This window comes from Falco naumanni, chromosome 13 (assembly GCF_017639655.2).
Source record: "Falco naumanni isolate bFalNau1 chromosome 13, bFalNau1.pat, whole genome shotgun sequence".
NCBI lineage: Eukaryota > Metazoa > Chordata > Aves > Falconiformes > Falconidae > Falco > Falco naumanni.
The window spans coordinates 2,900,049-2,928,025 of record NC_054066.1 but is presented as its reverse complement, the minus strand read 5'-3'; the positions used below and the strand labels follow the sequence as shown (position 1 = coordinate 2,928,025).

General features: G+C 45.4%; 2 protein-coding genes across 6 annotated transcripts; one reads left to right on the top strand and one right to left on the bottom strand.

Moving 5' to 3' along the window:
* Positions 1-313: 313 nt before the first annotated feature.
* Positions 314-3,813, bottom strand: ANAPC13 (anaphase promoting complex subunit 13). Of its 2 annotated transcripts, none has more exons than XM_040613139.1 (3): positions 3,722-3,813; positions 2,938-3,063; positions 314-756 (listed from the first exon to the last, which is right to left on the bottom strand). In XM_040613139.1, exons 2-3 carry the CDS (start codon positions 3,034-3,036, stop codon positions 631-633), a joined length of 225 nt encoding a protein of 74 aa, XP_040469073.1. In that variant the 5' UTR covers positions 3,037-3,063; positions 3,722-3,813; the 3' UTR covers positions 314-630. The 2 variants fall into 2 exon arrangements, with proteins under 2 accessions (XP_040469073.1, XP_040469072.1); XM_040613138.1 differs by lacking the exon at positions 3,722-3,813 and adding an exon at positions 3,501-3,626.
* On the top strand, positions 3,772-27,977 carry CEP63 (centrosomal protein 63). 4 transcript variants are annotated; one of them, XM_040613133.1, is made up of 16 exons: positions 3,772-3,825; positions 4,448-4,619; positions 6,343-6,478; positions 8,202-8,382; positions 10,313-10,408; positions 12,633-12,758; positions 13,613-13,726; positions 16,573-16,806; positions 17,066-17,211; positions 17,956-18,090; positions 18,720-18,834; positions 21,130-21,327; positions 21,765-21,851; positions 23,814-24,019; positions 24,585-24,891; positions 27,450-27,977. In XM_040613133.1, exons 3-16 carry the CDS (start codon positions 6,435-6,437, stop codon positions 27,606-27,608), a joined length of 2,148 nt encoding a protein of 715 aa, XP_040469067.1. In that variant the 5' UTR covers positions 3,772-3,825; positions 4,448-4,619; positions 6,343-6,434; the 3' UTR covers positions 27,609-27,977. The 4 variants fall into 4 exon arrangements, with proteins under 4 accessions (XP_040469067.1, XP_040469070.1, XP_040469069.1 ...); XM_040613136.1 differs by lacking the exon at positions 3,772-3,825 and adding an exon at positions 3,854-3,869; XM_040613135.1 differs by lacking the exon at positions 3,772-3,825 and adding an exon at positions 3,911-3,991.

Here is a 27,977-nt window from a genome sequence, read left to right as displayed (position 1 = left end):
ACACATATTGGCAAACATACCCAGGGTGTCAGCACTGGAAATGCTGTCCGCCACTGCCATCAAATCCTGAGACAAGGAGTTCAAATAACCACCTGTGTTTACAGGTTACTTCCAGCTCTTGAATCCTGTTGACCAAATCTTTCATGCCTGCCCAACACAACCTTCCTCAGGCACACACTAGTTAAAGACAGTAATAACTGACTTATGGCTATTTGCTTTTCTGACACTGAACACACAAGAGTACTTCTTGGGACATAAGCTTTCAGAGTCAGAAATGATCCCATTGTGAGCTTTGAAATCAATAACAACTTGAGACAATAAAAAAGACTTCTTTTATCACATGTAGAAAACATTTAAGATCAGAATTGGCACCAACTTAATAACAATTTAACAGAAGATATTAAATAATTTTACATAAGAGAAACATTCTGATAGTAGCTCTGAGGTGTCAGATAGCCATTGTTATTTCACACTCATTACAGAAACATTTTAAACAGTGTTTAGTCACTGGGAGTAGAACCATTGTTTGAATTGAGCCTTTTTCAGAAATGTTTCCTCCTTGGAGGAGCTTATGACAGCGATGGTCAGCTGATGAATATTTTTTTATATTGCATTCATGTATCCACTGCACTAGTTTCCCGTGGGTGGAACATTTTCATGGAGATACTGCAGAGCCAAATCTGTCCACTTCATTTCTTGCTCCTTCACAGACTCTGTTGTGCCACCATTGTCTTGTTCTGGTTCAGGAAGCTCATTCTGAGAACAAAACAGAAGTACAATGCATTCCACACATAATACGCTTCCTGAAAGGAGCAGATCACTAAGGCTTCATACGGATAAATACAAAAATCCACAAGCGAGAGACCAGAGGGTGCATCTGAACGATACATATCATACATACTGATCCACTTAAAAATTTTACTAAGCCCAGTTATGTTCTTTTCACATGAATATGGTGATTAATCTGAAAGGTAAATTGGTTTTCCAGGACCCTGGGGCCTTGCTATACACTCAGACTGCACACGCAGTGAAGGAGAATATTTAGCAAATGCAAAATAAGTAAATAACAGTGCGATGCAATTATTCCATTGCTTGTTTGCAATGTGTTTCTTCTGCTGTTGCTGAGAATACAGATAGCGATGCACTTATTATAGCTGTTATTAAGACAACTGGTTCTGTAACATGTTACTTTCCCATGGCAGGTGAGAAATCCTTCCTCCTCCTACATGCTGAACTCAGGTGTGGCTGTGCTACATCAAGAGCAGAACTCAGAAACCCCTACCAGGTGCAACACAGAGCTACTCACAACACAGTAAGGGGGAAGTATAACTTAACTGAGATCTCATTTTCCTTTCTTCTTTCTTCTATTATTTGTTCTCTGTGTTGCTCTATTGGTGCAGTCACACAGAGTGCGTGTTACTCTGCCAGATACCATTTGGGCAAGAATTCTGAGTTCTAGATCTCTGGAAATCCCAGCATGAGCTAAATGATTTTTTTCAGTTTTGAAAACAGCGTATGATCCAAGCCCATCTGAGTTCATCGGAATCTCTCGAGTGAGCACTGGATCAGATGCTCAGGACAGGCTCAAATACCACTTCGCAGCCTTATGTTTGCTTCTTTACAATGCTGCTGAGTAAGTCTCCTGTGAAGTTGTGCTAGATTTTCTATGTGATTGCAGCCAATCCTATCCCTGGGGATCTTTATATCCACAGCTAGGCCTTTCTTTCTATTGTTAGCTGATGAGGCTTCCTGCTCCGAAGCTGCCATCTGTATGTGACTGTAAGTAGCTCGAGAGATGGCTGTAAGGAAAGAAGCAGTAATGTTTGGACACAGGGCAAAGGCAAATGTCATCAGGGAACTAGTTTATAATAATCAGCCTGCCTAATAAAGGTTATCCCAAGGAAAGGGGGGTTTGGGCTGTTGTATCTGAGAATCACAGCTCTGCAAGATCATTCCCTCAAGCTCAAATCTTGGCAGAATAACTTGTGTGCCATATATATGGATTTTGGAGGTGTGTAGCTGCTCCTTGCCCTCTCTGAAAAGACACTGGTGTAAGGGCTAAAGCTTGAGCCATGTCACCAGCAATGTGGAAATGCCTCTGTGCTAAAAGAAACTACCAGCCTATCAGTTCCCATGATCTTAGCATGACAGCTTGGTAAGTGCTAGCCAGGGTAAAGCTTGCGTAACGGAAAGAACAAGGAAAGGGAAAATCCTCAGATACCTCTCTTTCCCTGGTAGTTTCAAAATGGCTAAGGAAGGACATCAGTGTGGGAGATCTGAAGCTTTAAGTCTGGGCTTTGTGGGATCAGAGGTAGCTTTTTCCCAGTTGCACCTCTCTGGCTTCGTAGCTGTACACGGGATGAAAAGACAGCTGCCGTGCGCTGGATGCAGCACTACGAGCAATAGTCCTACTGCAGATGCCAGTTCATTCGCTACTATCCTTGAATTGGCAACAGCTACACTGTATCTGGAAGAGACTGATTAGGAAGATGTTTGCAGAATTTTCAACTTCTTTTAATAGAATTTCAGAAGGTGGAAATGAAGTGTAACAAAGACTGCAACCGTCAGCATGAGACCCATCCTCTATGTTCTACAAACCAACTGGGAAACCCCTAGTAACATGCAGGGGAAGCACAGAGAAAGGATGATTTTACTTCTCCCTGATGCCAAACCCAGAATTGTGTGATGGGAAGGGCACTCCAGTTCTGAGGAGATTTGGCAACTGGCCAGGGGAAGGGGGAGAGAAACATCTATCTCCTCATATGCACACGGGAATGACTGGCATATGGGACAAGGAAAGAGCGAGTCAGATCCATCCCGGGAACCTTTTGTACAAATTAGCTGCACCACAAGCAGTACCCTCTGTGCCATTTCTTGGAAGGGGCTGTGATAGACACACAGGTCTTAAGTCTGATTGATAAGTAGCAATTCACCTACCAGAGGGATAGCCACGTCTTCGTACGGCAATTTATCTTCCCTCCATGCATCATCGATCAAATCCAGGATCCTGCCATCCCTCTGCACTTCGCTGTCCATCCTCGTGGCAGGCGAGCACAGCTAAATCTGTGACACAAAGCAGATACCATTTATAACATCCACATCCCCAGCCACGTAGCTGGAGTATGGACCGTGGGCTTGCTCCAGTTTTGATCCAATTCCTATCAAGGTTAAACTTTTATGGAAAAACCTGGAGAACGACTTCATCTGAAAAGAACACTATCCAACTGAACTGCAGGTTGATGGGCAACAGAGATGAATATGCAAAACTAGCCTGCTATTATTAATTATAGCGATTGACGTGTGTTTGCAGCAGCTGGCTGGCCTTGAGAGGTCTCTTCTGTGTGGGCCGAGGGCCGAGGCTCCGGCGGCGCCGCCGGGTGCCGCTCGCTGCCCGCCCGCCGGTGCCCGGTGCGCAGCCCACCCCCGCACCCGGGCGGGCAGGGCGGCACACGCAGCCCCGGGAACTGCCGCAACAAGAGAAAGACGGGCCTGTCACCCACCCCGCGCTGCTCTCGCCACCCCGGGGGGCCGCTGCGGCTCGGCCGGGCCAGGCGCCGCCAGCACCCCGACCGGCCGGGGGGGGCGCGGGCCCTGGGGGGCGCGGGCCCCGCCCGGGCGGCCTCGCCTGCACAGCCCCCGCGCTGCCCGGGACAGCCCCCGGCGCCCCCCGCCCCCGCCCGGGCAGCCCCGCGGCCCTGCCGTGCCCCCCGCCGCGCCCTACCCTGCCCACGGCCGGCGGGCAGCCCCGACGCGGAGTGCGCAGGCGCAAGGCCCGCGCAGGCGCAGAGCCCGACCGCCGCCAGGCCGCGGCGTGCCCGCCGTTAGGTTGGCCGCGGCGGGAGGGCGGGCGGCGGCGTTTGGGGGGGCAGGTGAGCCCGGCCCGGCCCACCGGTAGCCACTGTCCGCCCCCGCGGCGGGGCCGGGCCCACACTCAGGCGGCGGGCCGGGCTCGGCGGGCCCCGGGCGGCGCCGCTCCCCGAGAGCGGGCTGGGTGAGGGGCGGTGGGTGCCGGCCCTGAGGCGGCCGGGCAGGGCGGGGGCTCCCGGGCAGGGTGCGGGAGGGGGAGGCCGCGGTCCCGGCGGCTGCGGAGGGCGCGTTGCGGCGGGCGCTGCTGAGGGGGCGCCCGCCGGGGCCCTGGGGAGGTGTCCCGCAGGCCGCGCCGTGCCTCCCGCCGGCGGTAAGCGTTCCTCCGGCCGGCGGTACCGGCGGGGAGCGTGCCTCCAGGCCGCGGGGAAGCTCCATCCTGCTGCGGTTTCTGAGTGCAAAATGATCCCAGTCTTCCCCCACGGGCGCTGTTCTTCAGTACTCCCGGCGTCGTCGTCAGACTTTCTCCACTTGACTGTAGTGCTCTGATTGATTCTTCCTTGAGTTGGGATGCTAAACCTTGTTGATTTTTAAATGTTCTATCATTTTTATTTATTTTTTCAAATACATCCTTTCTCTCCAGATTCGGCAGTGACGGGCCAGCTCTCATTGCTTCAGCTGTGGTCACCGGTAGAGATCGTTTCCCCACGCGGTGGCTGCGCAGGCCTTTGCTCAGTTGCCTGTGACTTGCACGTGACAACCTGCAGGCTTGAGAGGTTACAATATAATACCATGTCAACAAACCTGGTGTAGAGGTGTGTGATTTTAAGGCTCTTCCCCCAAACCCAGGTGAGCTGGCAAGTGTACAAAGCCGGCGTAGTGCGGGGTCTTACCTTGGGGCCCTGCTTAGAGCCTGACAGCAGCGAGAGCAGGTGCTGCATGGCTCTTCATGGCACTGGAGCCTTCAGTGTTGAGCTGATCCCAGCCTCTCCTGGAAGGAGCTGCTGATAAAAGACCTGGATCCCTCTCCAGGTTTTCTTTCTGGATCTTAGCAGGCATTTTCAGTGGTGGAAAGTGAAATCTCTTTGCTAGTCACTGAAAACTATTCTGTGTGGGTGTGGTTGGAATGAAACAAATGCTGCTACGGGCTAATGTCCACTGTTGCCACCTGGAGAACTCTCTTGGAGTGCTGTCAGCAGCTCTGGGGATGTGCTGATCTGCTCTCCTCAGCAGCTCTGCCATCAGCAGTACAACAAAGATGTTCAGCCTACTAATTGAATTTTGTTAAGCACAGACTGGACCAAAGAGAGAAAAACCACTATCAGAATAGGGATGGGATTGTTTTTTTTCCCCCCTTCAGTGAAATACTTGTTTTCTGTATGTGTATGGTTTAAAATACAGCTGAACTCCCAGGGACAGGCTTTAATGTCTGGATGGTGCTTTAAAATGCTATAGGAGCAGGATCAAAGCTTCTCGTGGAAGTGAAAGAGCAAAGCTGAGTCTGCGTTTTCTGAAATCTCACTTTCTGTGACCTACTCCCCCTTTTGTTGATCGTGTAATAATGCTGTATTAATCTTTGAGGAAAGATGTGAGGATCTATCTCTAAATACTTGAGAAAGTGCCTAGATGTTTTGGAAGCAGAAGATTGTGCGAATACCTCCACAGAGTGAAACTAAAGTGTAGTGGTGTATCCTCAGGATGGATGTAACCATTTTTCTCTTAGTGAGCCACAGTTTCATGGAGGAGCACTGAAATAAATTCTAGCTTTCCAGGTGTGGTCCCACAGTAACTTTCATTATTTATTTTTGTTCCCCATTATTGTCTTTACTGTAAACCTTTCTTGCTTCACAAATACATGAAACTTAGATGTGTATGCATATGTACATGTGTTCATGACTTAAAGGATGTAATTTTTAACTAAGACAAGGTACTATGACTGTAAGCTTGTGCAACTTATTTTCATAGCTTAAGGCACCAGAGGAGTTTTTAAGGAGTTTGTGCTATCTTAAAAGAAAATTCTCACAACCATATGAACTAGCAGTGTGCCCTGAATGCGATTGTAAACAGTGTGGTCTTTCTAACCTAGTCTGTGGTAGAGACCTGGGAGAGATCTGATTTATGGATAGACTCTTACTGCTACTTGCTTACGGTTTTTCTCTGAAGTGACAAATACCCCCGTCAGAGGTGTATCCTGGCCCCTTTGGAAGTCCCTGAGGGTTGCTGGTCCACTGCAGTTTGGTGCACCCAGGAGATGGGAGATCTGCCAGTCCTAGTGTGTTGAGTTTGCCCGTTTGTTGAAGCAGAGATTCCCTTTTCACTGGTGCTGTTTGACTTAATCCTTTTATTAGATCCCATGGTTATATTGCCACAATTTGATAGTGCTGAATGGTTGCATTGGGCCTTTTTTGTCTGGTAGAAAAATCTGGTTTTCTTTGTTTGTCAGATATTTGGCTTGGAGGTTCATGAGGGTGACCATTGTTCTCCTCACCTGTATGCTAACTGTAACTTTTTTAACTTCTTTCTTTCTTTGCTCTGCAGTTGGATGGAGAAGTGGCCTTGTTCGTGCATTGCCATGGGTGACCGCTGCTTTTGTGTACTTTCTTAGCTGCTAAAGCCACACGGATTTGGTGATGGAGGCTTTGCTGGAAGGAATGCAAAGAAATGGGCAGGGGAGGTATGTGTGCAATAGTATACACCAGTCATTCAAAATCATATAAGTATTAATCTTCCTTCTTATTCAAAATCAAATCTTCTGGTATCAGACAGTTTCCATTGCTTAAATAAGGTTTTAGAATGTCCACTAGCGCATGCTGGTGGACAACTACTGTGCGTTGGCCTTCAGCTGGTGCAGAAGCAAAGTCACTGGGTGAGCTGGCTTTGCAATAATCCCTTGTCAGATACTATAGTATTAATTGTTAGAAATTCAGTTTTATATCTTCCTGAAAACCTTACCTCTTTTTGTTGTTAAACCCTTCTTACCATCCAGCATCAGGAGCAGTAGTAATTAAAGGTCTAAATAAACATATTTTTTTTTTGTAACAGCCTTGCAAGGTTAATGAGACATGACTTTGTTATCTGTTTTTATTGAAAACATCTGATTATTTTCTGCTCATTTTGGAACTATGGAGTCCCATTCATCTCTGAAGAATCCTTAATGCTGCTCTTAGGTGAAAATATCTAGACTTTTGGATCCGTGAGAGAGGCTGTAGTGCCAATAGTGGAAACAAATATTTTATGTGTTAAAGAAGTGTGAAGCAAAAGTCACTGATGCCATTTTCATAGTCATCTTTGAGGATGTGACTCAAGTTTACTGATACTGCATCTTCTGCAGAGAGCTGGTTGCAGAAATCAAATTTAGACTTAGCCTTATATTAGCAGATGCTGTGAAGGAAACATTCCTGCTCTGCATAATAGCTGCTAATTTTTGGTTAACTTACAGGACAGGGTGAACTTTGAATTTAACTAATTTTGGCTCCTTTAAGAAGTATTTCTTTCCCTATAGGAAAACTGCCAAGTTGTGAAGTGTGCATATGCCCTGGGGGAACAGAGAAATTTCAATCCCTTAACCTATTGATTTCCATTTCTTTTCAGTGTTGCCTGTTTGACAGGCAAATTAAAGGGGTAAAGATCATCATGGAGTTCACCACCCTCTAGGGCTGTATCTTGCAAGCCTTAATATTGTCCCTGGCTTAGCATCTTGCGAAGTTTTAGAGGAGTTAGTTGAATTGGCTTCAATAATTGCTGCACCAAATTAGAAATTGCGGCGTCGCTAGGGAGCATGCTGTCCCCAATGGATTGTGAATGTTTTATTCTTCATTACCATGTTGTCATCCAACCCTCTCTACTTAGGGGTTTGCCTGCATTTGTGATAAACTTCTGTTTTCAGAAGCTGATAGCTTGGCTGCAAGATTTCTCTAGTGACTGAAACTTGGTATAAAATGCCTCTGCCTGGAGAGCAATTAAGGCAAATACAAAATATGGATAAAACATGCTCTGGATAACTTAGATAATGCATAGTACTGAGGCAAAGGGATAAGTGTTTATAGGTACTTGTAATGGTTCTCTGTATAGAAGACAAACTCTACATTTAAAGAGTGTAGGTCATCTGTTCTCACTGGGTTTTCATAAGTATTCTTCACTGGTCATGGCCAAGTTTGGATCTCTGCCCAGCGATGCGAACGTACCACTTGTGAGATACTGCGTTAGGGAATGAGATGAGCGGCTGAGAATTAAAGCCTGTTCCTCTGCAAGCTGATTTGTATAGAGTTCAAAGCACCGCATGTGCAGAGTTGGTCCCTTGGTGCAAGTCAGTTTGTTCTGCTGACTTTGTTGGTGTGGGACACTGGACCTGTGGTGCATGGTGCCTGCTTTGTAATTTCAAGATCTTTCCCTTCTAGCGGTGGGTTCCTGACTTCCTGTGAGGCTGAGCTGCAGGAGCTGATGAAGCAGATCGACATTATGGTGGCTCACAAGAAATCTGAATGGGAAGGGCAGACACAGGCTTTGGAAGCTTGCCTGAGTGTTCGAGAGCAGGAACTTTCCTCTGCCAGGGCAGCTCTGCAGGAGAAATATAAGGAGGTACCTCAGGTTCATACTGTTTTCTGGTTGGTGTCAAGCTGTGTTTTACCGGTTACAATACAAAGACTGAACCTGTATTTCAGAGTTTGATTTTGCATGGACATGTGTTTCAGGAATTGTTTCATCAGTTTTGATTATTTTTTTTTTTAAATATTTTAATGCTAAGCCAAAACAAGGGGTAACTTTAGCAAATAGCTGTACTAATCGGCATAGGAGCGAGCCTGTCTCAGTTGGAAATCAGGAATGGAATTTACAAAGGAGCCTGTTGGAACAAGGTTGTCTTATTCATAATTCAATCAAAGTCAAGTGATAACTCCCTGAAGGTTGGTGCAAGTCCACAGATCGAATTGTCAAAGTTACTAGGGAGAGCCCAGGACATTGAATCTGGCCACAACAGTAATCAACAGCCCAGCAACATGCAGTCATTGGTAGAAAAAACATTTGGTAGTGTAAACTACACTAAGATATTGCTGGAATATTCTCCAAGGGCTCTTTTACACAGCTCAGGTTTTGTAGCCTTTAATTAAGGGCCCCGGGGAAGTGCAAAAAATTTCTGCATTGGTGAAGTATCCATAAGTGAAGGTTTTGCGTAGTATGTGAACCATAAATTTTCTCTTGTGCAAATGAACTGATGTATCTTTTCTTGGATCAGAGGAAACCAGCAGGAGTCTGGGTGTCTGTATCTTAAGATCTAGCCACGCTGGCATTTTCTGAAAGCATTTAAAATTTGTCCTTACGTTTATAGCTGCTGTGTCCTATCTTTCAGCAAGCTCTTCGATACACGGATTGTTTTGGTGGCTCTCTGATGAAGTTGCCTTGACTTCTTGGATCAAAAGCCAGCTGATAGCTGCACAGACAGTTGGGTTTTTTGGGTGGCTGTACAGCTACATCTCCCAGATTACCCAAGTACTGCTGTAGCTTTTAGTACTGTGATGTGGAATCTAGTAAAGAGAATATGACAGGTTGTTGGAACAGTGGATTAAGAACTCTGTAGTTTCTGGTTGATATGGTCAGGTGCTTCTGCTGGTCTGCATGGCAAGTTTTGGAATTAATGTCTTTGTTACAGAGTTATGAAATCTGGAGTCATGCCACAGGATTTTCACTCACAAGAGTGGTGATTTTTATCATACAGGTTATCACTGTTATTATCAATTGTGTTTTCGCAAGACACTTTGGAAATATTTCTTACCACCAGAAGCAAACTTTGATTTCAAAACTGAGCTGTAAACTATGGTTAAAGTCACTACTGGAGTATATTCCTGCTTTTGATTTACTCATGAATTGTCTGTGCTGATTTCTTCTAATTTTAATCTGTTGGCTTGTTGTCCTTTGGACCTGCAGTTAGAAGGGTGGCCGCGCGGGGTTGTGGAAGCGGGGCTGGGGTGGGGGGGATGACGACAAAAATAAATCACAGGAGCGGTTGGATCAATGTAAGGGAAGTCTTCCCCATGTTTCAAAGCCTCATTTCTTCTTTGTCCCTCTCATCTCCATGTGTTTGGAATCTCAGCTTCACCTGAGAGTAGTAAGATAACGACATGGCCATCTTTTATCTTGGTAGATAGCTTGAATTCATAATGTGTGTTTACGAAGAATTTGGTGAAAATATCAGATAGAAATAGCCTTTTGACACAAGCCAAAACTGCCAGCTTCATCCCCAAAAATGACAGCCAGAAACTGGCTCAAAGCAAGAGGCCAGAACAGGAACAGTTCTGGCCCCAGCCTACCAAAGATTTAAGCATAGACTTAATGTGACTCGCAGTGAGTGACCCCATTGAAATGTGCAGTTGTTAACAGAATTAGGATCTTCTAATAGCCATTTACCACTCCTAGTATAATGTGTATTTGTGAAATGAATACTAATTCTAGTGCCTACTGACAACAAAGTCCACTTACGTTGTTTTATTTCTTTGCTTTTTAACTCTTCATTCAGGTTGGCTTGTTGCGTCACCAGGTGGAAGACATGGAAAAAGCCAAACAGGACATGGTCAGAGAATATGAACAACAGCTGAAGAAATTTCAAGAGGAGGTAAGTTGCAAAAAGAGAAGATTGATTTTTAGTTGCCGGTTGATGTACGATGTGACAGGTGAAATACTTTTTGTCATTGCTTTTGTTTAAATGTCATGGTTTTAAAACTTCCCATTCTTTTGATGTTTATGTTATTACAAAAAAGAGCATTGGGCGTAGACAAAGTAATGTTTTTATGCTTCATTAGGCCTGTTTTTTGCACTTCGGAGGAACTTGGTGATGAACAGAAAGCTGTTGGATAGAAGTGTGCAGTAGATGTATTGTTGCAGTTTTCATCTGCAGAAGTTTACTGCAAAAGTGTCCTGTGTTCACCCATCCTAGTCACCATAGCACTTACTCTGAAGTTGCCATGGGTACAGGCAGCAGTAGTTAGCTCTTTCAGCGTTTCATGAAATTAAAAGAGGGTGGTGGTGTAACTGGCCTGGATCGTATGAGATAGAGAGGTGATAATGGTGTGTCATCTCATCTTCTTTTTGCCTCCATTGACTCTGATTTTGTTAGTAAGGATTTTGTTCTCTCAAGGCATATTAGTCTTAATACACTTAATAAAAACTAAGTATACTTAGAAAATAGCTTTTAAAAATAATTTCAGAGCTTTCATCTCAAAAAGCTTCTTTCTTACTGCAAGGTGGTACATGTGGAAAGTCCTGCAGATGGTATAACAGCATTCCATGCTTATGCCTTAATTCTTTGCCTGTCTCCACTCGCTTGTCAGTAGCAGTGAGTTAAATGGCATGGACAGCTAGTAGAGCATTGGCCTGTTTTCTCCGGAGGGCTGGGCCTGGTTCACGCTCAGTGTAAGCCATAAGTTAAATTAATTTGGTAGCCTCTGCTTTGACGACAGAAGGCATCTGTTCTCATTTAAAACACCTAACTATTCAGTATGACTAACAGTCTTCATTCACTAGGTGTTCCCACTGGAGTTGTGGATAAGCTGCAAAGCAAAGCTGAGGTGCATTGGCGGATCTAAATTGCTAAAGCTAAAATACAGTGTGTGTCTTGTGGCCAAAATTGCAATGTGTTGGTCTTCTACCCACACATTATTAATGTAGATGACATTAAGCTCCAATATTCCTCAGTCTTCTGTTCTTAGTACTGTTTGGGGAAATTCTTTCTGTCTCGTTTTACCACTATTACCAGTAAAATTATAAGTAGGGTGTCTAACTCACTGAGATTGTTGAAAGGATAAACCTGTAGTCTCCTGATGTGTTTGGCAAAAGGTGTTGTCGTATTAATGCTAAGCCCGTACATCTGTCCGTTCCCATTGAACATGCCTAAGTACTTTGCTGACTAAGGACTCTGGAGAACCTTTTCTGACCAGTGCATGAGGTCTTGATTCAGGTGTATTTGCTTCTCGTGGTTATTCTGTTCATCTATGGGCTTAGCTTTCTCCATCAGTGAAAGGAGAATCATGACTTCTCAAATTCATCTGGCAAGTTTGGAAACTTTTTATTGGGGGGAGCTCATCAGATGGAAAATTCCGTGCAAGTTGCAAGTGATTATTTGCACAGAGGGTCATTTAAATGTCAAGAGTTTTTTCCTCATTCTTGCTTCTGATATGACTTTAGCATTCTAGCAGCAGGCGTAGGAGTGATATTTTTTGTTGGCATTCTCCACTCATTGTGAAATACATAGTGTATCTAAGCAGAAAATGACAGATGAAGTAGTGTTGATATTATGTATAATGGCAATTCTCAAATCTTCCTTCTCCCACTAAGCGGAAGAGTTCCAGTTCCCACCTGAGCTTCACAAGTATATTTTAGTCACATAAGAAACTGTACCTCTGTGCAGAACTACCCCTCAGCCTGCGTGTGGTGTGATGTGCCCCCCAGTATGAGGAGACGCAGGCGCTGTCTGCTGTTGCTGTGGCTGGGAGCCACCTGTGGAGAGAGGAGCTCTTGCTGCAATAACAGCTGCATGTAAACCTCCATCTTATCAATATTTCAGTCACGCTGTAATAGTGGTAAGACAGAGGTCTAATTAGAGCTGCTGATGTCATGACTTCAGTGGCATCTTGCTACTCTTACACAACTCGGCATATTTTGCAATTCGGTTGATATAATAGGCTCATTATACAGCTAACAGTCTTCACTTGCAAGCTGTGTGGTCTTGATGAGGGGAATTGTTTGTGTGAAGCCATTTTGTGTGCCTTCTTTCAAAGTGCTGTTTAGTTCTTGCCTTAGGGCCTTGAACAAAGTTGTCTATTTTTCTGTATTCCTTGCAGTTGTCCAGGCTGAGGAGGAGCTATGAGAAGCTGCAGAAGAAACAACTAAGAGATGCTAGAGGAGAAGCTAACAAGGGACAAGGGGAGGACCAGATTGAAATGAGCCAACTGACCAGGAAGGTGGAGGTATGTAGCGAAATGGCAAGTGCTAACCAGAGTTTGTACATATTAACTGACCTTCTGGGTTTCACTAGTGGCTGAATAGTCAACTAGGAATTCTGCTTAAAAAGTACTTTCCATCTACTCTCCAGGTGTAGCTCTTCTCAACTGCTTGTGTAATAAAGGCAGTTTCCTGCATCGGGGCCTCTGAGTACACAGGATAAACTATGCCGCTGTTCTTATTCTTAGACTAAATAAAAGGAGGAGGGTGCTGGAAGAGTAATTAATTATGTGAATGGAGCGAATTCCAGTATGGTGAGGTTGTCATCTTACTTCTTTGAGGAGGAGGGAGCTACATGTCAAACTTCTTCTCAGCCCTGTCTCATCTTTTAATCTTTCTGCTATGCTGAGCTCGATGGCACTCAATTTTCTTCTACTGTACCCTGAAGATGTGGCTAACAAACACATCTGACTGATTCAGTGTCCAATTTCTGGAGCAGACATTAGCATTAAAATTCTGTCATTCGTACTCGTCATCTTAGTGATTTCAGTAGCAGCGTGTTTTGGAAGCTAAAGCCAGTCTGAATTGTTAAACCTCTGACAGCAAATCCATGAATCTGTTAGCACTTAACATTTGTAAACAGCAATAATTGACGCTGACGTTTTTACTCAGGAGGGAAAGAAATACAGCAAGCACAGTATGTGAGGGGTTTTATACTGCTGAGTTGGTGCATCAAATGTCTGGCTAATGGTTCCCCTGCTGTGGGGAAAGGTGCATGAGGATATGGTGAGGAGTGAAAGCAAACATGGATATGAACTAGAAGGGGTCCTTGTCAACTGCATGGAAGCACTGCTCCAAGCCACCCCTGCTGTCCTTGCAGGAGTTTCGTCAAAAATCACTTGACTGGGAGAAGCAGTGCCTGCTTTACCAGCAGCAGGTGGCATCGCTGGAGGCACAGAGGAAGGCTTTGGCTGAGCAGTCTGAAGTCGTTCAGGTACAATTAATATGTGCTGGAAGTTTTTGTTTTGTTTGTGGCAGCAGGTGGGAGGGGAAGGAGCGGGGGAAGAGACTAATGAAATCTCTCAGGTTTGAATCCAGTTTAGGTTGCCATTGAAATGATTTTTAATGTCCCAGTGGAATAAAGTTTGCCTATGTAAGTGCTATAAGGAAGAAAGATCTGGAGTTTGTCAACAGAGGTTAGAGAAACTTTGTGCAGCGTTCCCTGCCACCTCTCCAATTAGTAGAGAAGATAGTAGGATGATGCTTTTCCAAGGAGGTGAAGACCACAGCATATGAACTTAAAATAGCTGCTACGCCATGTCATCTCATGCAAAGCTGTATACCTGCCAGTAGCTAAAGATGTACCTTGTGGGTCCAGCTCAGAGGATGATGTTGGGAAATGGTCGTCCCCTATAACACATACTTCCTCAAAGTACTGAAGTAACAGCAGTTTTCAGCTCCTGCCCTGCCCCCCCCCCCCTTTTTTTTTTAAGTCTTGTAAAGGCAAGGAGTAGTGGGGCTGCTGTTTCTGAAAAGCTAATCGTTCAGTGAGTTAGTAGTGCTGCAGCAGAGCCAGATGAATTGACCTAGAGCACAGCTGTGAAGTCACACTGACACAATCACAGCAGACACTGATAAGAAGCTCTTGCTGGGGCCTTTACACTTAATGGGCTCCTGATTTGCTCTGGAGTGGAAGCTCCTGCAAGGAGGAAGTTTGTGATGACAGGATTGAAGCTGGCTCTGACAGGGGCTTTGTGAGAGGCTGACACTAGTAGATCTACAAATGCAGAGAGAGTCCTTGAGCAGAAGGTCTTGCAGCTCTGCTGTCTTTGTATCACTGATAGCTCAATTGTCTGAGAACAGATGTGTCCTTGGAGTGCGGGCTGGTACACTGGAGCACAGAGGAACTCTTCTTACTGTGCAGCAGAAAAACAGGAATCTGGGGAGATTTTTCCTAAGTGGCGTAGACGATTTAGGTGCATAGGTACTGCGAACAGACTGCTCGAGTCCTCAATTTCTTTGAAAAGCCCAGCACGAAATTGCTATTTTTTTTGCCTTAATGTTTCTATGCATTTTCTATGCTTGGTTGTTTTTTTGGCACAAGGTCAAGCTGAGATCTGTGACCATGGAGTACTTGCCCTTTGCTGCTTTCAGCTGGCTTCCCCTCGTATCTTTCAGTGCAGCTTAGGGAAGCCTGGCGTTCTTACCCAGTGTGGAGCACCTTCCTCTAACACCTGTGGCCTTTGAAGTTGACAGGTGAAACTTGGAATTCTGTGCTGTCCTGCGTGTTCTGTGCCTGGAAATAAGAGATAGCTTAAATGTTTTCTTAATGCAGAAATAAATACTCAAGTAGTCTGGTACTCTGATTTTTGGGTGGAGAAAGGCTGTACTTTAAACTCTTACACCTCCTGATTATGTTTTCTGTTGTGACTATTCACATAATGAAAAGGCTGTGATCAAAATTATACCATAGGCACAGTTCCTATAGTTTTATCAGTTATGAGGCATTATCACCTCTCTTGTGAAGACAGGCTGAGAGAGTTTGGGTTGTTCAGGCTGGAGAAGGCTCTGGGGAGACCTTAGGGCAGCCTGCTTAGTACCTAATGGGGACCTATAAGAAAGCCAGAGGGTGACTTTTTACAAAAGCGTGTAGCGGTGGGACAAGGGGGAGTGGTTTGAAACTGAAAGAGGGGAGATTTGGATTAGATATAAGGAAGAAATTCTGCCCTGCGAGCGCGGCGAGGCACTGGTGGAGGTTGCCCCGAGCAGCTGTGGGTGCCCCATCCCTGGCAGCGCTCAGGGCCAGGCTGGATGGGGCTGGGAGCACCCTGATGCAGGGGAAGGTGACCCTGCCCGTGGCAGGGGGGTGGGACTAGGTGATGTTTAAGGTCCCTTCCAACTCAAACCATTCTGTGATTATGTGCCAGGCAATAAATAAAGGCATGTGGTGATTCTGAAGCTGGCAGAAATCACTAGTCTTAGAAGCTGGGAGGAAAAGACTACTCAAATATTTTGTTTCAGCCTTTAAAAATTATAAAGTACTATACAAAAAGGGTATATATGAAGTGACTATTGTAAGACCCTTATATGAGAGCTGGCTTCTTAAATTTCACCAGCTAGCTATGTGGAAAGAAATGCTATGAAATTAAGTATTGTGCCTGTAAATAATAGAGCATATATCGTTTGCTAGTCACATGTTCCTTATAACTTCTTTTGTCTGCCATTAAAACAAGGAAACATTCAAAGTGAGCATTCTTGCAAGCTGTCAGAACCAGATATTTACTGCATAAAGCAAATGTAATTGACTGTTACGCTGAGTTCGGGTTTAGATCTGTTTGGTGGTTGTGGTTTTATTTTTCATTGTGCAACAAGAGCTGCTTTCTGTCCTGGTGTGGAATTAACGGCTAGGTAATCTTTAGCTTGTGTATGGTATTTGTAAACCTTCTTACATGCTGCTGTTTCTCCTGGCCAAGCCTTAGGTTAATGAGCAAAAAACAGCAGGCAGCTTTGTTCTTAGACAGCTTGTTCTTGGACAACTTGAGTTGATCTGAGATCCCCTTTTCCCAGATTCTTTGAACCCCTTTTAGAATAATAGGTCCCCCTCTTTCCCCCCCCCCCCCCCCCCCCCCCCCCCCCCCATATTTATTCTGTTTGCCTTCAGAAGTTTTACCCATCTTGTAACCTGGGAACAACACTTTCCCTAATTCCCTGAGAGGCAGTGTTGCTTACTTTGAGAATGTGGCTTGTTACAGAAAGAAATCTGTAGTTGTTTTGAGTGTAGTTTTGATACAATGTGTTTTCTATAGTTTAGCTTTAATGCAAACCAGTTGCTCTTAATAGACTCAGCTCGCCAATCGGAAGCGGATTCTGGAGTCGGTGGAGTTGGCCAGCCAGTCGGAAATCCAGCATTTAACCAGCAAGCTGGAGAAGGCCAATGATGCTATCTGTGCCAATGAGCTGGAGGTGGAGAGGCTTAACGTGAGAGTGGATGACCTGACTGAAAACAATCGGACGATTCTGGAAGATCAGCGAAGAGTTCAGGAAGAACTAAGGCAGTCCAAGAAAATGTTAGAGGTCAGTGGAGGAACTGTTAGGAAACTGAATATAAAGCATTGCTTGTGAGAAGTGGCAGGAAGGCTCTTCATTCCAGAGCACATGCCTCTTTCTAGAGCCTTTGTGGAGTTCCTGATTGGCCTCAAAGCTGGTTTTGTACTGTTGCGGTGCTCTGCAGTGTTTCCAAGGGTTCCTTACAAAGCCGATCAGTGTCTTGTTGCTTTACAGCAACCTGATCTGATCCATCTTGCAACAGTCATTCCTTCTTCCTCCTATGCAGGTGCTACAAGATGAGAAGATGGAACTTCGAGCCACCCTGCAGTCTCAAGAAGATTTCATTGAGAGCTCCAGGCTGCACCAGGAACAGTTGCAGGAAGAGCTGGCTAGGCTGACTGAAGCTCTTCACACAAAAGAACTCCTCATCAGGTAGCATCTCTCAGGTAGCAGGTTCTCCCACTGAGGACAGCTGGATCTGTATGGGTTGATACAGAGAATGGTACGCTCATTTCTCGCAAGTCCGTGCAGCATTTGCCAAATCACATTGCTTTTGAAATCAGCTGATACTCAGGGAACAGTGTGGAAGGAATCTGCTATATGCTCAGCTAGGTTTCCAGAGGCAGCCTGGGTTTTTGAGGGTGTTTTTCCCCAGGCATTTTCAGTCAAGTGCTGGAAGCCTTTCAGGATTTGATAATGCGTTTATTAACATAGGCGAAAGCTCTCGCTGCTTTATTGATGGCAGATCTGAGGGTCTTGGTCAGGTAACGGCATACATGACAAAATCATCTTGGCACTTCTGCACAGGCAACATGCCAAAGCTGTAGAGTTCTGATGGCCGTATCCAGAGGTTTTGGTGTATGTTACCTGACAGACACACTGTTCCTTGCAAGGACGTTTCTTCTTGGATGTGTGCTGATGGCAGGGAGTGTCTGGATCAGGGAGGCCAACAGCAAAATAGGAGGTGGTCTTTTTTAACCCGGCCTGCACTCCCAACAGGGGGCTGTCATCCAGCTAGTATGTTTGCTTATTCACAGTGCACGTGGGTGTCACCTGCTGTTGGGTTTTGTGTATATTTTTCAGAGCATTCCAAGAAAATGGTGGTTATGTTCACTGTATTAGTGAACTCAGATGTGACATTTCTGTGCTGAGATTAAAGTTCACGTTTCTACTTAGGGCCTTGGAGGAACGCTTGCAAGAGAAACAGTTGTCTTCTCCGGGGCTGGAGCTGGAGCGTATACTACTGCAGCTGGATGTTGCCCAGAAGAAGGAACAGCACTTACAGTCAGAGATGACTCATCTTGAGAACAGGTAGCTGACTGCTTGCTTCCCCTGGCTGTGCAATGAAACCTGGATAATGATGAATACAATGCATTAGGTATTGTATTAAGTTAACCAGTCCCACTGATTTCTGTAGGCTTATTTTAAATATCAAAGGGCTAAAGAAATCAAGTGCTATTCATTTTGCAGTTTAATAGTGAGACTGTTTTGCTAATTGGTTGGCTGCTTTTCACTGCACACTGTGGGTGTTTTCAGGTTTTAGCTTGCTTAGTCTTAGCACCTTCACTCGTAATGGGCTAAGGAGTCTTTGTTAGTCAGCTGGTAAGAACCAGATCTAGACCTTCCTGTGAAATAAGAATTATAAACAAGTCTTCCTCTCCAAGTTTGTGGTTTTCAGACTAATGTTTGCATGGGAAGTTTGTAATCTTAGTATGGTAAAGAAACAAACAAGAAACAGCTATTATCTGTTAGATCAGGTTCCTGATCTCTTTTGAAATGATTTTGGTAAACAAAACCAAAGGATTGGTAGGGAACTTTTTGGTTAAGAGTCCGGTTTCTGTTATGACGGACATAGGAGACTGCTTGGAAGATCAAAGTTTCTCTGACCACGTCCTCCTCCTTGGGGTATTCTAATCTGTAGTTCTAAATTTGGTACGCAGCCTGGTGTCTTCAAATGCAAGGTGTGTACAGCTGAGCGAAGAGCTGGATGAGACTATCAAAGAGCTGCAGTCAATGGAAGAACACTGTACTGAGTCAAAGGCAGAGATTAAAAAGGTAATGTTGCTTTGCTCCTGGAGGGTGGGAAAGGCACTTGTGGAGCCAGCCATTCCCATGTGTGTCCTGTGCCTCAGCAGTGCACAGTTAGCAAAGCTCCGAATGGGACCAGGGGCCGGGAGTGCTGTGGAGGCAGGGATATGCTGAAGGGTAAGGGGCAGGTCTGACGGGAGGAGTTGAGGGGATGGGTTTGCAGGTTTCTGTGCTTGGCTGTGCGGCTTGCTTTGTGAGCAGCTGTTAGGCCTACTGGAGCATGTCCAGAGAAGGGCAATGAAGCTAGGGAAGGGTCTGGAGCACGTGTCTTATGAGGGGTGGCTGAGGGAAGTGAGGGGGTTCAGCCTGGAGAAGAGGAGGCTCAGGGGAGACCTTATCACTCTCTGCAACTGCCTGACAGCAGATTGTAGCGAGGTGGAGGTCAGCCTTTTCTTCAGGTAGCAAGCAACAGGACAAGAGGAAACAGCTTCAGGTTGTAACAGGGGAGGTTCAGATTGGATATTAGGAGAAATTTCTCCACCAAAAGGGTTGTCAAGCACTGGAACAGGCTGCCCAGGGAGACGGCTGAGTCACCTTCCCTGGGGATATCTGTAAGACATGTAGATGTGGCACTTAGGGACATGGTTCAGTGATGGGCTTGGCAGTGCTGTCTTAAACGTCTTTTCCAACCTAAACGATTCTATGATTCTGCATCACGCAGTACTTCTGGAGAGACTTGAATTAGTGCTGGAGGGGCAAACATGCAAAGAAATTGAGGCCTGGAATCCTGACTTTAAGCCTAATACAGGCTCCCAACAGGATGAAGAGCAGGGAGGGAATGGATTTTGCTGTAGTATGTCCTATCGCACCTGGGACAGGCCTTCAGAAGTGTTCTAGTCTGTATGTGAATAACGGAGTTTGTTTCAGGTTTGATACCGAGACATGAACTCGGGGGCTGGAAGAGATGGAGCAGCTCATCTGCTGTGAGGACCTCACCCTGGTGTTCTGTGCACCCAAGGGAGGCAAGCCCTCCAGAAGGCTTGAGTTTTAGTGATGGTCTAGATCAGTTAGTGTAAGGCTTTCACTGAAGCTTGGTTAGAGTGAGACCTTACTGGACTTGCGTGGAAAAACCTCACTTCTGTGAAAATCTTTCATCCTTTATTCTGAATGTACAGAGGTGCAGATCTTGCCAGAGATGTGTGCTTGGTTACACATTTAAACAGCCACGCAATAAATGAATCTTCTACAGGCTGCTGGGGAGGAAAAAGAGATTTATTATGGTTGTTTCTATTTTATGTACTTGGGAGGCATTGAGGTGACATGGAGATAAATCACCTTATGTATAGTATTTACATGGCTAGGCAGAGATCATCTGGTTCGATTTTCTAAAATGCTTCTAATTCTCAGAAAAATCCTGGAGCTTTGGGTGGTTAATATTTCTGGCTAACAGAATGGAATACCAGGGAAGAAATCATGCTATGTTGTTGTTCTGTTATGTCACTGAATAAACATACGATATGCCTACCGGAATATTGTATGCAATGCAGGCCTGCCATCTCAAAAAAGATTGAATAAAACAAGGTAAGTTATGGAAAAAGATGACCAAAAGGATGGAGTGTTTTTTATACAGGGAACAGCTGAATGGAATAGGACTTACCAAACTGGAAAAGAGATAAATGAGATTGAACGTACTAAAAATAAAAGCCTGTCATGTGGAAGGTAAATAGGGAATGATTATTCTCTCATAATGCAGGGACTAGTGGTCATCAAATGGAGTTATGAAAACAAAGAGGTATATTTTTACCCTCTGCATAGCTAGCTTGTGGAAGTTTGCCATGGGTAGCTTTGCTTGCTACAAGCTGATATTGATTCAAAAGACTTAGGGCAAATCCATGTAAGAAAAGCCTGGCTGGAGCTATTTAAAGATACCACGTCTGGCTCAGGAAGGCAGAGTGGCAAATTGCAAGGTTATATTATGAAAGTGTTACTGTGCTTGCCCAGTGATGGTAAATGTTTGGGTATCTGTTGGTCACGGAGGTAGAATGGTGAACTAAAGAAGCTATGATTTGGTCAGTTATGGGTCTTCTCCAGTACTCCACAGCATGTAACTGTCTTGTCTCAGTTGGCAGTGTATGGTGTGGAAAAGAATTGGGATGAGGTGGTTTTCAATCAAGAGGGACAAGCATGCACAGAGGGCTTGTTACATAGAGCTTTTTGTTTTCCAGTACTTAGATTTCACATTACCATATGCAATGCTTTTGCTTTTTTTTGCTGAAACATCTTTTAAAAGCTCGTGGGTGGTGTGTGCATATCTTTCTCCAGCTGAAAGAGCAGCTCTCTCAAGCTGAACAAACTCACAGCAGTGAGCTAGAAGGGATGAAAAGGGAAGTCTCCAGGTTGACACAGGAGCTGCACCAGCGGGACATCACAATTGCATCTGCAAGTGGCTCCACATCAGACCTAGAACAACGGCTGAGAACAGAGATTGAAAGAGCAGAGAGGAAAGCAGTGGAGCACAGGGTAAAAAAGGCTGAAGACTCTTATGCTGTCTCTTCAGGGGATCTGAAGGCTTGGAATGCCATCCTAGTTTTTAGCTACGTTGATAGTTTCCTTCTCTCTTCAGCCTTTTAACAAAGGCTTTGAGACCATTCTGATGCAATCTTCTAATTTACGGTGTTCACTGAATCTGTCTTGCTGTTTCTTTTCAAACCAGTAGTTGAAAGTCCACAGAATTATTTGAGATCACTCGTGCTAACTAGGCCTGGATGGTGACATCTTTGAAAACTAAAGTAAATGACTGTGCGTGATTATTTGTATGGCCTTCTCTGTAGAGTCCCTGCAGAACTAATGGCCCAAACCTTGCTTTGCACTTGTGCTTGAATTGAGGGTGGAAGATGCCTGTAGGGTGTTGTGGGCATGTGTTGTGTTCTTTTTCCTGAGTTTGTTTGTCTCCTCAGGTACTTCTGGGCCAGCTGGAAGCCTTGAGGCTGGAAAACCGTCATCTCTCAGAGGTGCTGGAAAAAACTGAGCGTGGTGTGCTAGAGGTATGCATTAGGGGCCAGAGGGGGGGAAGGGGCTAGTGCTGTGTATCCCCTACCTGGGTGCCTAGGCCTCTCAAAATGCTTGGTAGAGTTCAGTGAAATTAAAACCCAAGGGAAAGGGGCAGTTTGTGAGGAAATAAGGTGCAGGAATCCTGAGCGTCTTGTTTGGTCTGAGAGTAGTGAGAAGTACTGCAGAAACAGAGCCATCGTCTCAGTTTCTTCTCCGTGGGGTCTAGCCCATGTTTTTTAGTACATTTTATTACATTTCTGCTTTATGCTAGCTTATCTCAAACCTCTGATTCTAAATCTCTGATGTCTTTTTGACCTGTCCCAGAGCTGTAACTGCTCCAGTCATTGCAATTTCTGGGTTGAGAGCGTGTTCCCCTCCTGGTGAGGAGCCATTCAGCAGGGCTGTCCCTTGCGCTCCACAGGCAGGTTGCAGCCTGGGAATGTGGGCTGGGTGCCTTGGGGCAGTGCACTGGGAAAGGGTGCTGTGGTGGGCTTCTGCTGGTGGGGCACTCTTGGGGCTAGATGAGGTCACCTTGTCCAGAGGAGAGAAGGGGAGACTTGGCAGGAGTAGTGCCTTGGAGGTGGTTCATTTTGGTGCCTGTGTGAAGGAAGAAACTGTTAGTTTGCAAGTTCTGTCTCACGTAAACCAGAATGGATGCCTCACAGGGGGCAAGGGATGGGTTCAGACAGCTGAAAACCTAGCGGGGGTGTATCATCAGAGCTTTTATCCTGTCAAATGTCAATGCTCTAACATTAATTCGGGGTGACTGTCAAATATGCCAAGTTCTTGGGAAACTGTTGAACAGAAGCTTGTGGCTGGTGAGATGGAGAAGACCCAAAGCTTTCCTAAGGGCTGGTTTGGGACTGAAATGACCTAAGGCCCACTACTTTCTGCTTTAAGTGCCTGGTGAGCTTTTGCCTGTCTGACTTACTAAAAACTTGATGGCAAAGTGCAAAGCAAGGACCTATTTTTTTTTTTTAAAACAAAAGCCCTCCAGCCCCATGGCACAGGAGCTACTGATATTGGCCAAGATCTCCTAATGCCTGTTTGGAAGGTCCCTAGATACAGTAGCATGTATGTATTAGCAGCAATGAGAATGAATTAAGGATCTAAATTTAATGGAATGGGTGAAAAAGAAAGTGGGACTGTCATAGGAGTAGAAAAAATGGGAATTATATCCACCTAGCCTTGTAAGGAGAAGATGGGGAAAGAAGCAAGTTGTTCGGAGTTTCAAAAAGAAAAAAACCCACCACAATTCAGTTTTACCAGTGGAAGTTTCTAAAGGGCTATGGGTCATCCCAGGTGGGGAGGCATATGTGCAGGCTTTTGTAATTATTACCATAGGCCTTTGCTAATTTGAGTGAGTGGATCTAGAAGTGTTCTTGCAAACAGCTTTGCTGGTAGATCACATGAAAGGTAGTTCCTCCATGAGAGTGGTTACTTCTCATCAACAGCTAAGCCACTGGCATATGTGTTTCTTCACACCTGTAGGAAGTATCTGGCAGAGTCTGCTACTCTGATACCTAGGGAGTTACTGAGACAGTTCATGTGGGTGCCACCTGAGTGGCATCAGCTTTGGCCGAGAGGCTTCCATCTTAGCTAAGTGAGGGAATCCTAGAATATACAGCTGGAGGAGAACTCGAGGTCATGTAGTTGTTCTCATTATCCCAAGGCCAGAGGCAGATACGTCTGAACTACTCTTGATCTATATTTTCCTCTTTTCAAAAGCATCCAATGGTGGGAGAGACTTCCTTTCCTAGGCAGGCCAGCACAGCTTGTCTGGATGCAGACGCAGTAATTGATTTGCTATTGTGAAAGCCTTGAAAATTTTGCCAGTCAAAATTGAGATTAGAGGAATCACTTGCTGGCCTTTGCTCTGCATTTGACTATGGTGTCTTGCAAATCAGACGTTTCAACTTCAGACACTTCAACTTCAGCCCTTCTCTGTCTGTTAGGGAAAAGATGTCACCCTAAGAGCATTCAGTGAAGACTATGCTGTTGAACTAAATAAATTAAAGTCTGAGAACCAGCAATTGCGGAAGGATCTAGCAGAGGCCAAAGCAAAAGTGGAGCTCACTCAGCAGGTCTGCCAGGATGAACCTGGGGGCACTGGTCAGCAGATGCAAAGCGAAGAGCCTGAGGCTGGGGATGTGCAGTGCAGGTGAGTATTGCACGGCCCCAAGGATGCACTTCCTTATTATGAAAGAGAACAGAAGGCGTGGAGATGTGTGGGTTTTTAATGATGTGCTTTATGTATAGTATCTATCACCAGCACATAATAGGTATGGGAGAACACAAGGACTGTTTTGGTATCTGCCTTTATGCTTTAAGCAGTGCAATAGCTTTTAGTCCCAGCTGGTTTGCATTCTGCAAACCCAGCTACTATTTGACTGTCTTTTGACTGCCTTTGCCTTTTTCTTTGATTGAGAAGCAGTACATGTTCTTTTCAGTGAAGGGATTAGATTCGGTCCAGGTGGCTGTGCTCCTTTCTGTTGCAGTACTAGGATGTGCAGGCTGTAGGTTTTGGTATCTACAATAGCAGAAGAGTGAGAGAGAATTCCTTAGACATCTGCATCTGGAAGCGCTTCGGAGACAAGGGCCACTTTGGATTGCTGGGGCTATTAGTAACCTGTATGTTAATTGTTATCTCTGCACAAGTTTTTGCTGAAGTTCAGCTGCTAAAAGGCAAACTATCGAACAGTTATGTGTCCAAACCTGCCTTTCAGGACAACTTCGGAAGCACAGCAAAAACATGATGAACAAACAGAGAGACTACATCACAAGCCTGATGGGACTGTTCAGCATCATCAAGGGGAGCCCCAGCGATGGGGAGCTACTGAAATAGGAACTGTGACCCCCAAGACTGGTGAGCTACCCACCCAGACCAGCAGGAAGAACTGCATGGAGTCACTTGCTTTGGGCGCCTTGCTGGGAACGGATTCTTCGCTTCATGTGCTGGATGGAAACAAAGATTTTGCGGATGAAGCATCTGAGCGGTCCGTCTCAAGTCGTCAGAGAGGATCTGTGCCTTTGGTGAGCAGCTCTGTAGAAGCTGGTTGCTGTTCAACAGCTGAGGATATACCTAGGTTCTCATCTGGCAAAAGGAGCCAGATGATGAATGATGCAGAATGTATGATCTGACTGCATGGTGTGTATGATTCTGTAAGCATACATCAAATGTTAAACAGTGAGGAAAAAACACTGCTGGATGGTTAGTACTTGGACAACGGGAGCCATGTGGTTATTCCTTAGAACTCTCTGCAGGAGGGCTTTGTGTTTGGTATAGCTGCTAAGCTGATGCCAGAAGCTGATGGGTCTGTCCATACGGGTGCTGTACGTCAGTGTGTGCCATGACCCACTTCTGTTGCTTCAGCATTCTGCTTCGGCTTTTGGCTTCGGACTGTAGTAGAGGCTCAGAGTGGCTGCAGAGTGCTGAGTATTTCAACATACAGTTTCTGGGTGAATCTGAAAGCTGTCACTGCACATCTACGTTCACTGTGATGCATAGCGGGAATTTGACTCCTCTGAATGGGACTGCAGTAGTCAGCACGCTGAACTTAGAGCCACTTATGCTGGCTGATAGGAAAGCCTGAAATCGGTGCTCCACTGCACAAGGGGAGGCTGTTATTTTTCCGTCGCTGATCATACCTTTTCAGTGGGGAGCAGTGTTGGCACCTTCTCTGCCCTTTAACCTCAGCTCCGTTGCTGGAGCACTTGCCCGAGATACAACTGGGACTCAATCACTTCTTCCTTTGGTGTTTAAGACCATATATCCCAGTACCCGCTGTAATTACCAGGCTGTAGGCTGACTCAGGCAGGGAGAAGAATGAAAGAGGGACAGACGCTGAGAGCAGTTCTCATACCCTGGGTCAGACAGGGCTGTAGTATTTCGGGGAGGGGAGAGTCCCAAGTGCTGGTCCTTGCTCCAGACGTGTTGTCCCGAGCAGTCTTCGGCGTGTTTTCTCTTCTGGTTGTGTGGTGTTAGCAGTGACAACAGCTATTTTTATGTGGTGGGGAGCCCAGAGAAGAGTCCCTAAGGCTGATGCACAGATAAGCAGAGGCTTGTCAGGTCAGTAGATCTTGGTGAGGTTTAGTACCAAAAATAGGCCTTGATTGTTTCAAGGCTAAAGTAGCTTGTGGGCATGTCCAGAAAACAAATGCTGGGAGCTTAGGGAACTGTAATGTTCTAAATGGAAACTCTCCAGATTGTGGAATTGGAACTGAAGTGTGAACAGTTCCACTTCAGGGTCTGAGCAGCACTAGGGCTTGATGTTTAGTGGAAGAGAACGGGCTGCTTTTTGTTCTGAGAGGTAGAAATAAGGTTTCTAAGGAAATGCCAATATTTCTGCTGGTGTCAACTGGGACTTCCTGCTCGTGATCAGGCTGCAGCGTCTTTAAATCAGTTCTTTGAATATTGAAAGGCGAGTTCTCAGCAGTAGGCAATAGTGAGGTGGGAGAGATTTGCTTGTTATCTGCAGCCTTTTTTTCTGCTTCTCTTTGTTCCTGGCTGTTGATAAAAGATCAGAAAACTGTGAGACTCCAGGATCTGGAAATAACCAGTTAAGTTCTCTTGCCAGGACGCTGAGGCAAGTTTTCTGTAATAGAAAGCAGCCCCTTAGTAACTTTGTAATTCACCTGCCAGCCCCTGTGCAGGAAGCTTCATCTCCTTGTAAATTAAGCCAAGTTTACAATGTTATTTTTGTAAGTTAAGAACTTGTGGGTAAGTGAGGTGGATAGCAGGAATAGTTCTTGACTGTAAAGGAAAGAATCTGGGGTAGTTTATTGTCCGTTGCTGGCCGAACTGAAGTGGTGCTCAGTGAGCTATGATGGGAATTTGGTCTGTGCTTCCCTTGTGGCATTGTCCCAGGAACCCATTATTTCAGGGAAGAACAGGAGATACATAAAAGAAAGTAAGAGAATATGCCCAGTGCTCGTCCAGTCTGGTAGTTCTTTCCCTTCCCTGGAACCCATGTTCTGAGATGCTGCTGCTCCCCGAGATTTTTATGAAGACGAGGAGCAGGATGTAGACCTAAAGTGTGAGGCTGCACTAACACACCCAGGACAAAACCCTTGGTTTTTTGTGGTGCCCTTCTCTAGTGTTACGCTATGATGGCACATGCCGTGTCGTTCCCTCTCATTGTTTGAAGTGGAGGGGCTGGTAATTGAAGTGAGGCTCAGGTCCCCTAAGTAAACGGTCCGTTCCTATGGATACCTCTGGGGTCAGGGTTCTGCCTGTGAAAAGCAACAGTTGTGTAGGCACATGGAGAGGTTATTTCTCTTCAGCTCTAGCCCCTCAGTGCCTTAGAGAGGGGAACTACTGGAACGGAAAAATTACAAGTGCTGAGGTATTGGTTTTACTCCGTGCAGTTTTGGCAAAGGTTGGGAGGCTTTCGCTGTCGGTTGGAGACTGTTGGGAGGGACATTTACCTACGATGGAAGCATGAGACCTGAGTGCTTAATCTGCCCAACAGGATAGAAATGGCACGAGAGCCGTTTAGAAGCATGTTGAGTTCCGTGGTTTGCGGATCCATAGTGTTTCTGGCTGAAACTTGGAATAAAATAATACTTGGTGTCCCTTTGTTTCCCTTTAGTGCCCCCTGCCCACAGCTTCAGTTGGATCGATAGCTGCAAGATACCTGGAAGAGGAAGAACTGAGATCCCAGCACATCCTGGAGTGCCTAAATGCTCACATTGAGGAGCTGAAAAAAGAGAGTGAAAAGATTGTGAGACAATTCAGACACCAGGAGTAATGTTTCTTGCTGAATTTGAATGCTGGTTTACTTACGTGGTTCCAAACTGTGGCTGGGGAGGAATCTTTAAAGAAATTGCCATGGGAGCGTGAGTGAGAGGCTGTATCTTCCACTTTGAGCTGAATCAGCAGGATGGATATTGAGGAAAGGAAGCTCCTCTCAAGTTTGATCTGATGGAAGGTGTTACACCACAAACACTTCAGTCAGCTTGCTGTAGGTCAGAAAGCTGTATCAGAGCTGTGTGTGTGTGCACTTACAAAGGGATCATAGTGTTCGTTAGAAGCAAACCATTTTCTAATTTTAATGTAAAGTATTGTAAGTATATTTTATACATGTAAGAGCACTGAAATAAAACGGAATGGAAAAACA

Bases quoted from the DNA above. Each gene is read 5' to 3' on its own strand.
- ANAPC13 (XM_040613139.1), bottom strand. From the start codon at position 3,036: ATGGACAGCGAAGTGCAGAGGGATGGCAGGATCCTGGATTTGATCGAT. The intron at 757-2,937 runs GTAGGTGAATTG...TTTTGTTCTCAG, and splicing joins AAGACGTGGCTATCCCTCTG to AATGAGCTTCCTGAACCAGA.
- CEP63 (XM_040613133.1), top strand. From the start codon at position 6,435: ATGGAGGCTTTGCTGGAAGGAATGCAAAGAAATGGGCAGGGGAG. The intron at 6,479-8,201 runs GTATGTGTGCAA...TTTCCCTTCTAG, and splicing joins CAAAGAAATGGGCAGGGGAG to CGGTGGGTTCCTGACTTCCT. The intron at 24,892-27,449 runs GTGAGCAGCTCT...GTTTCCCTTTAG, and splicing joins AGAGAGGATCTGTGCCTTTG to TGCCCCCTGCCCACAGCTTC.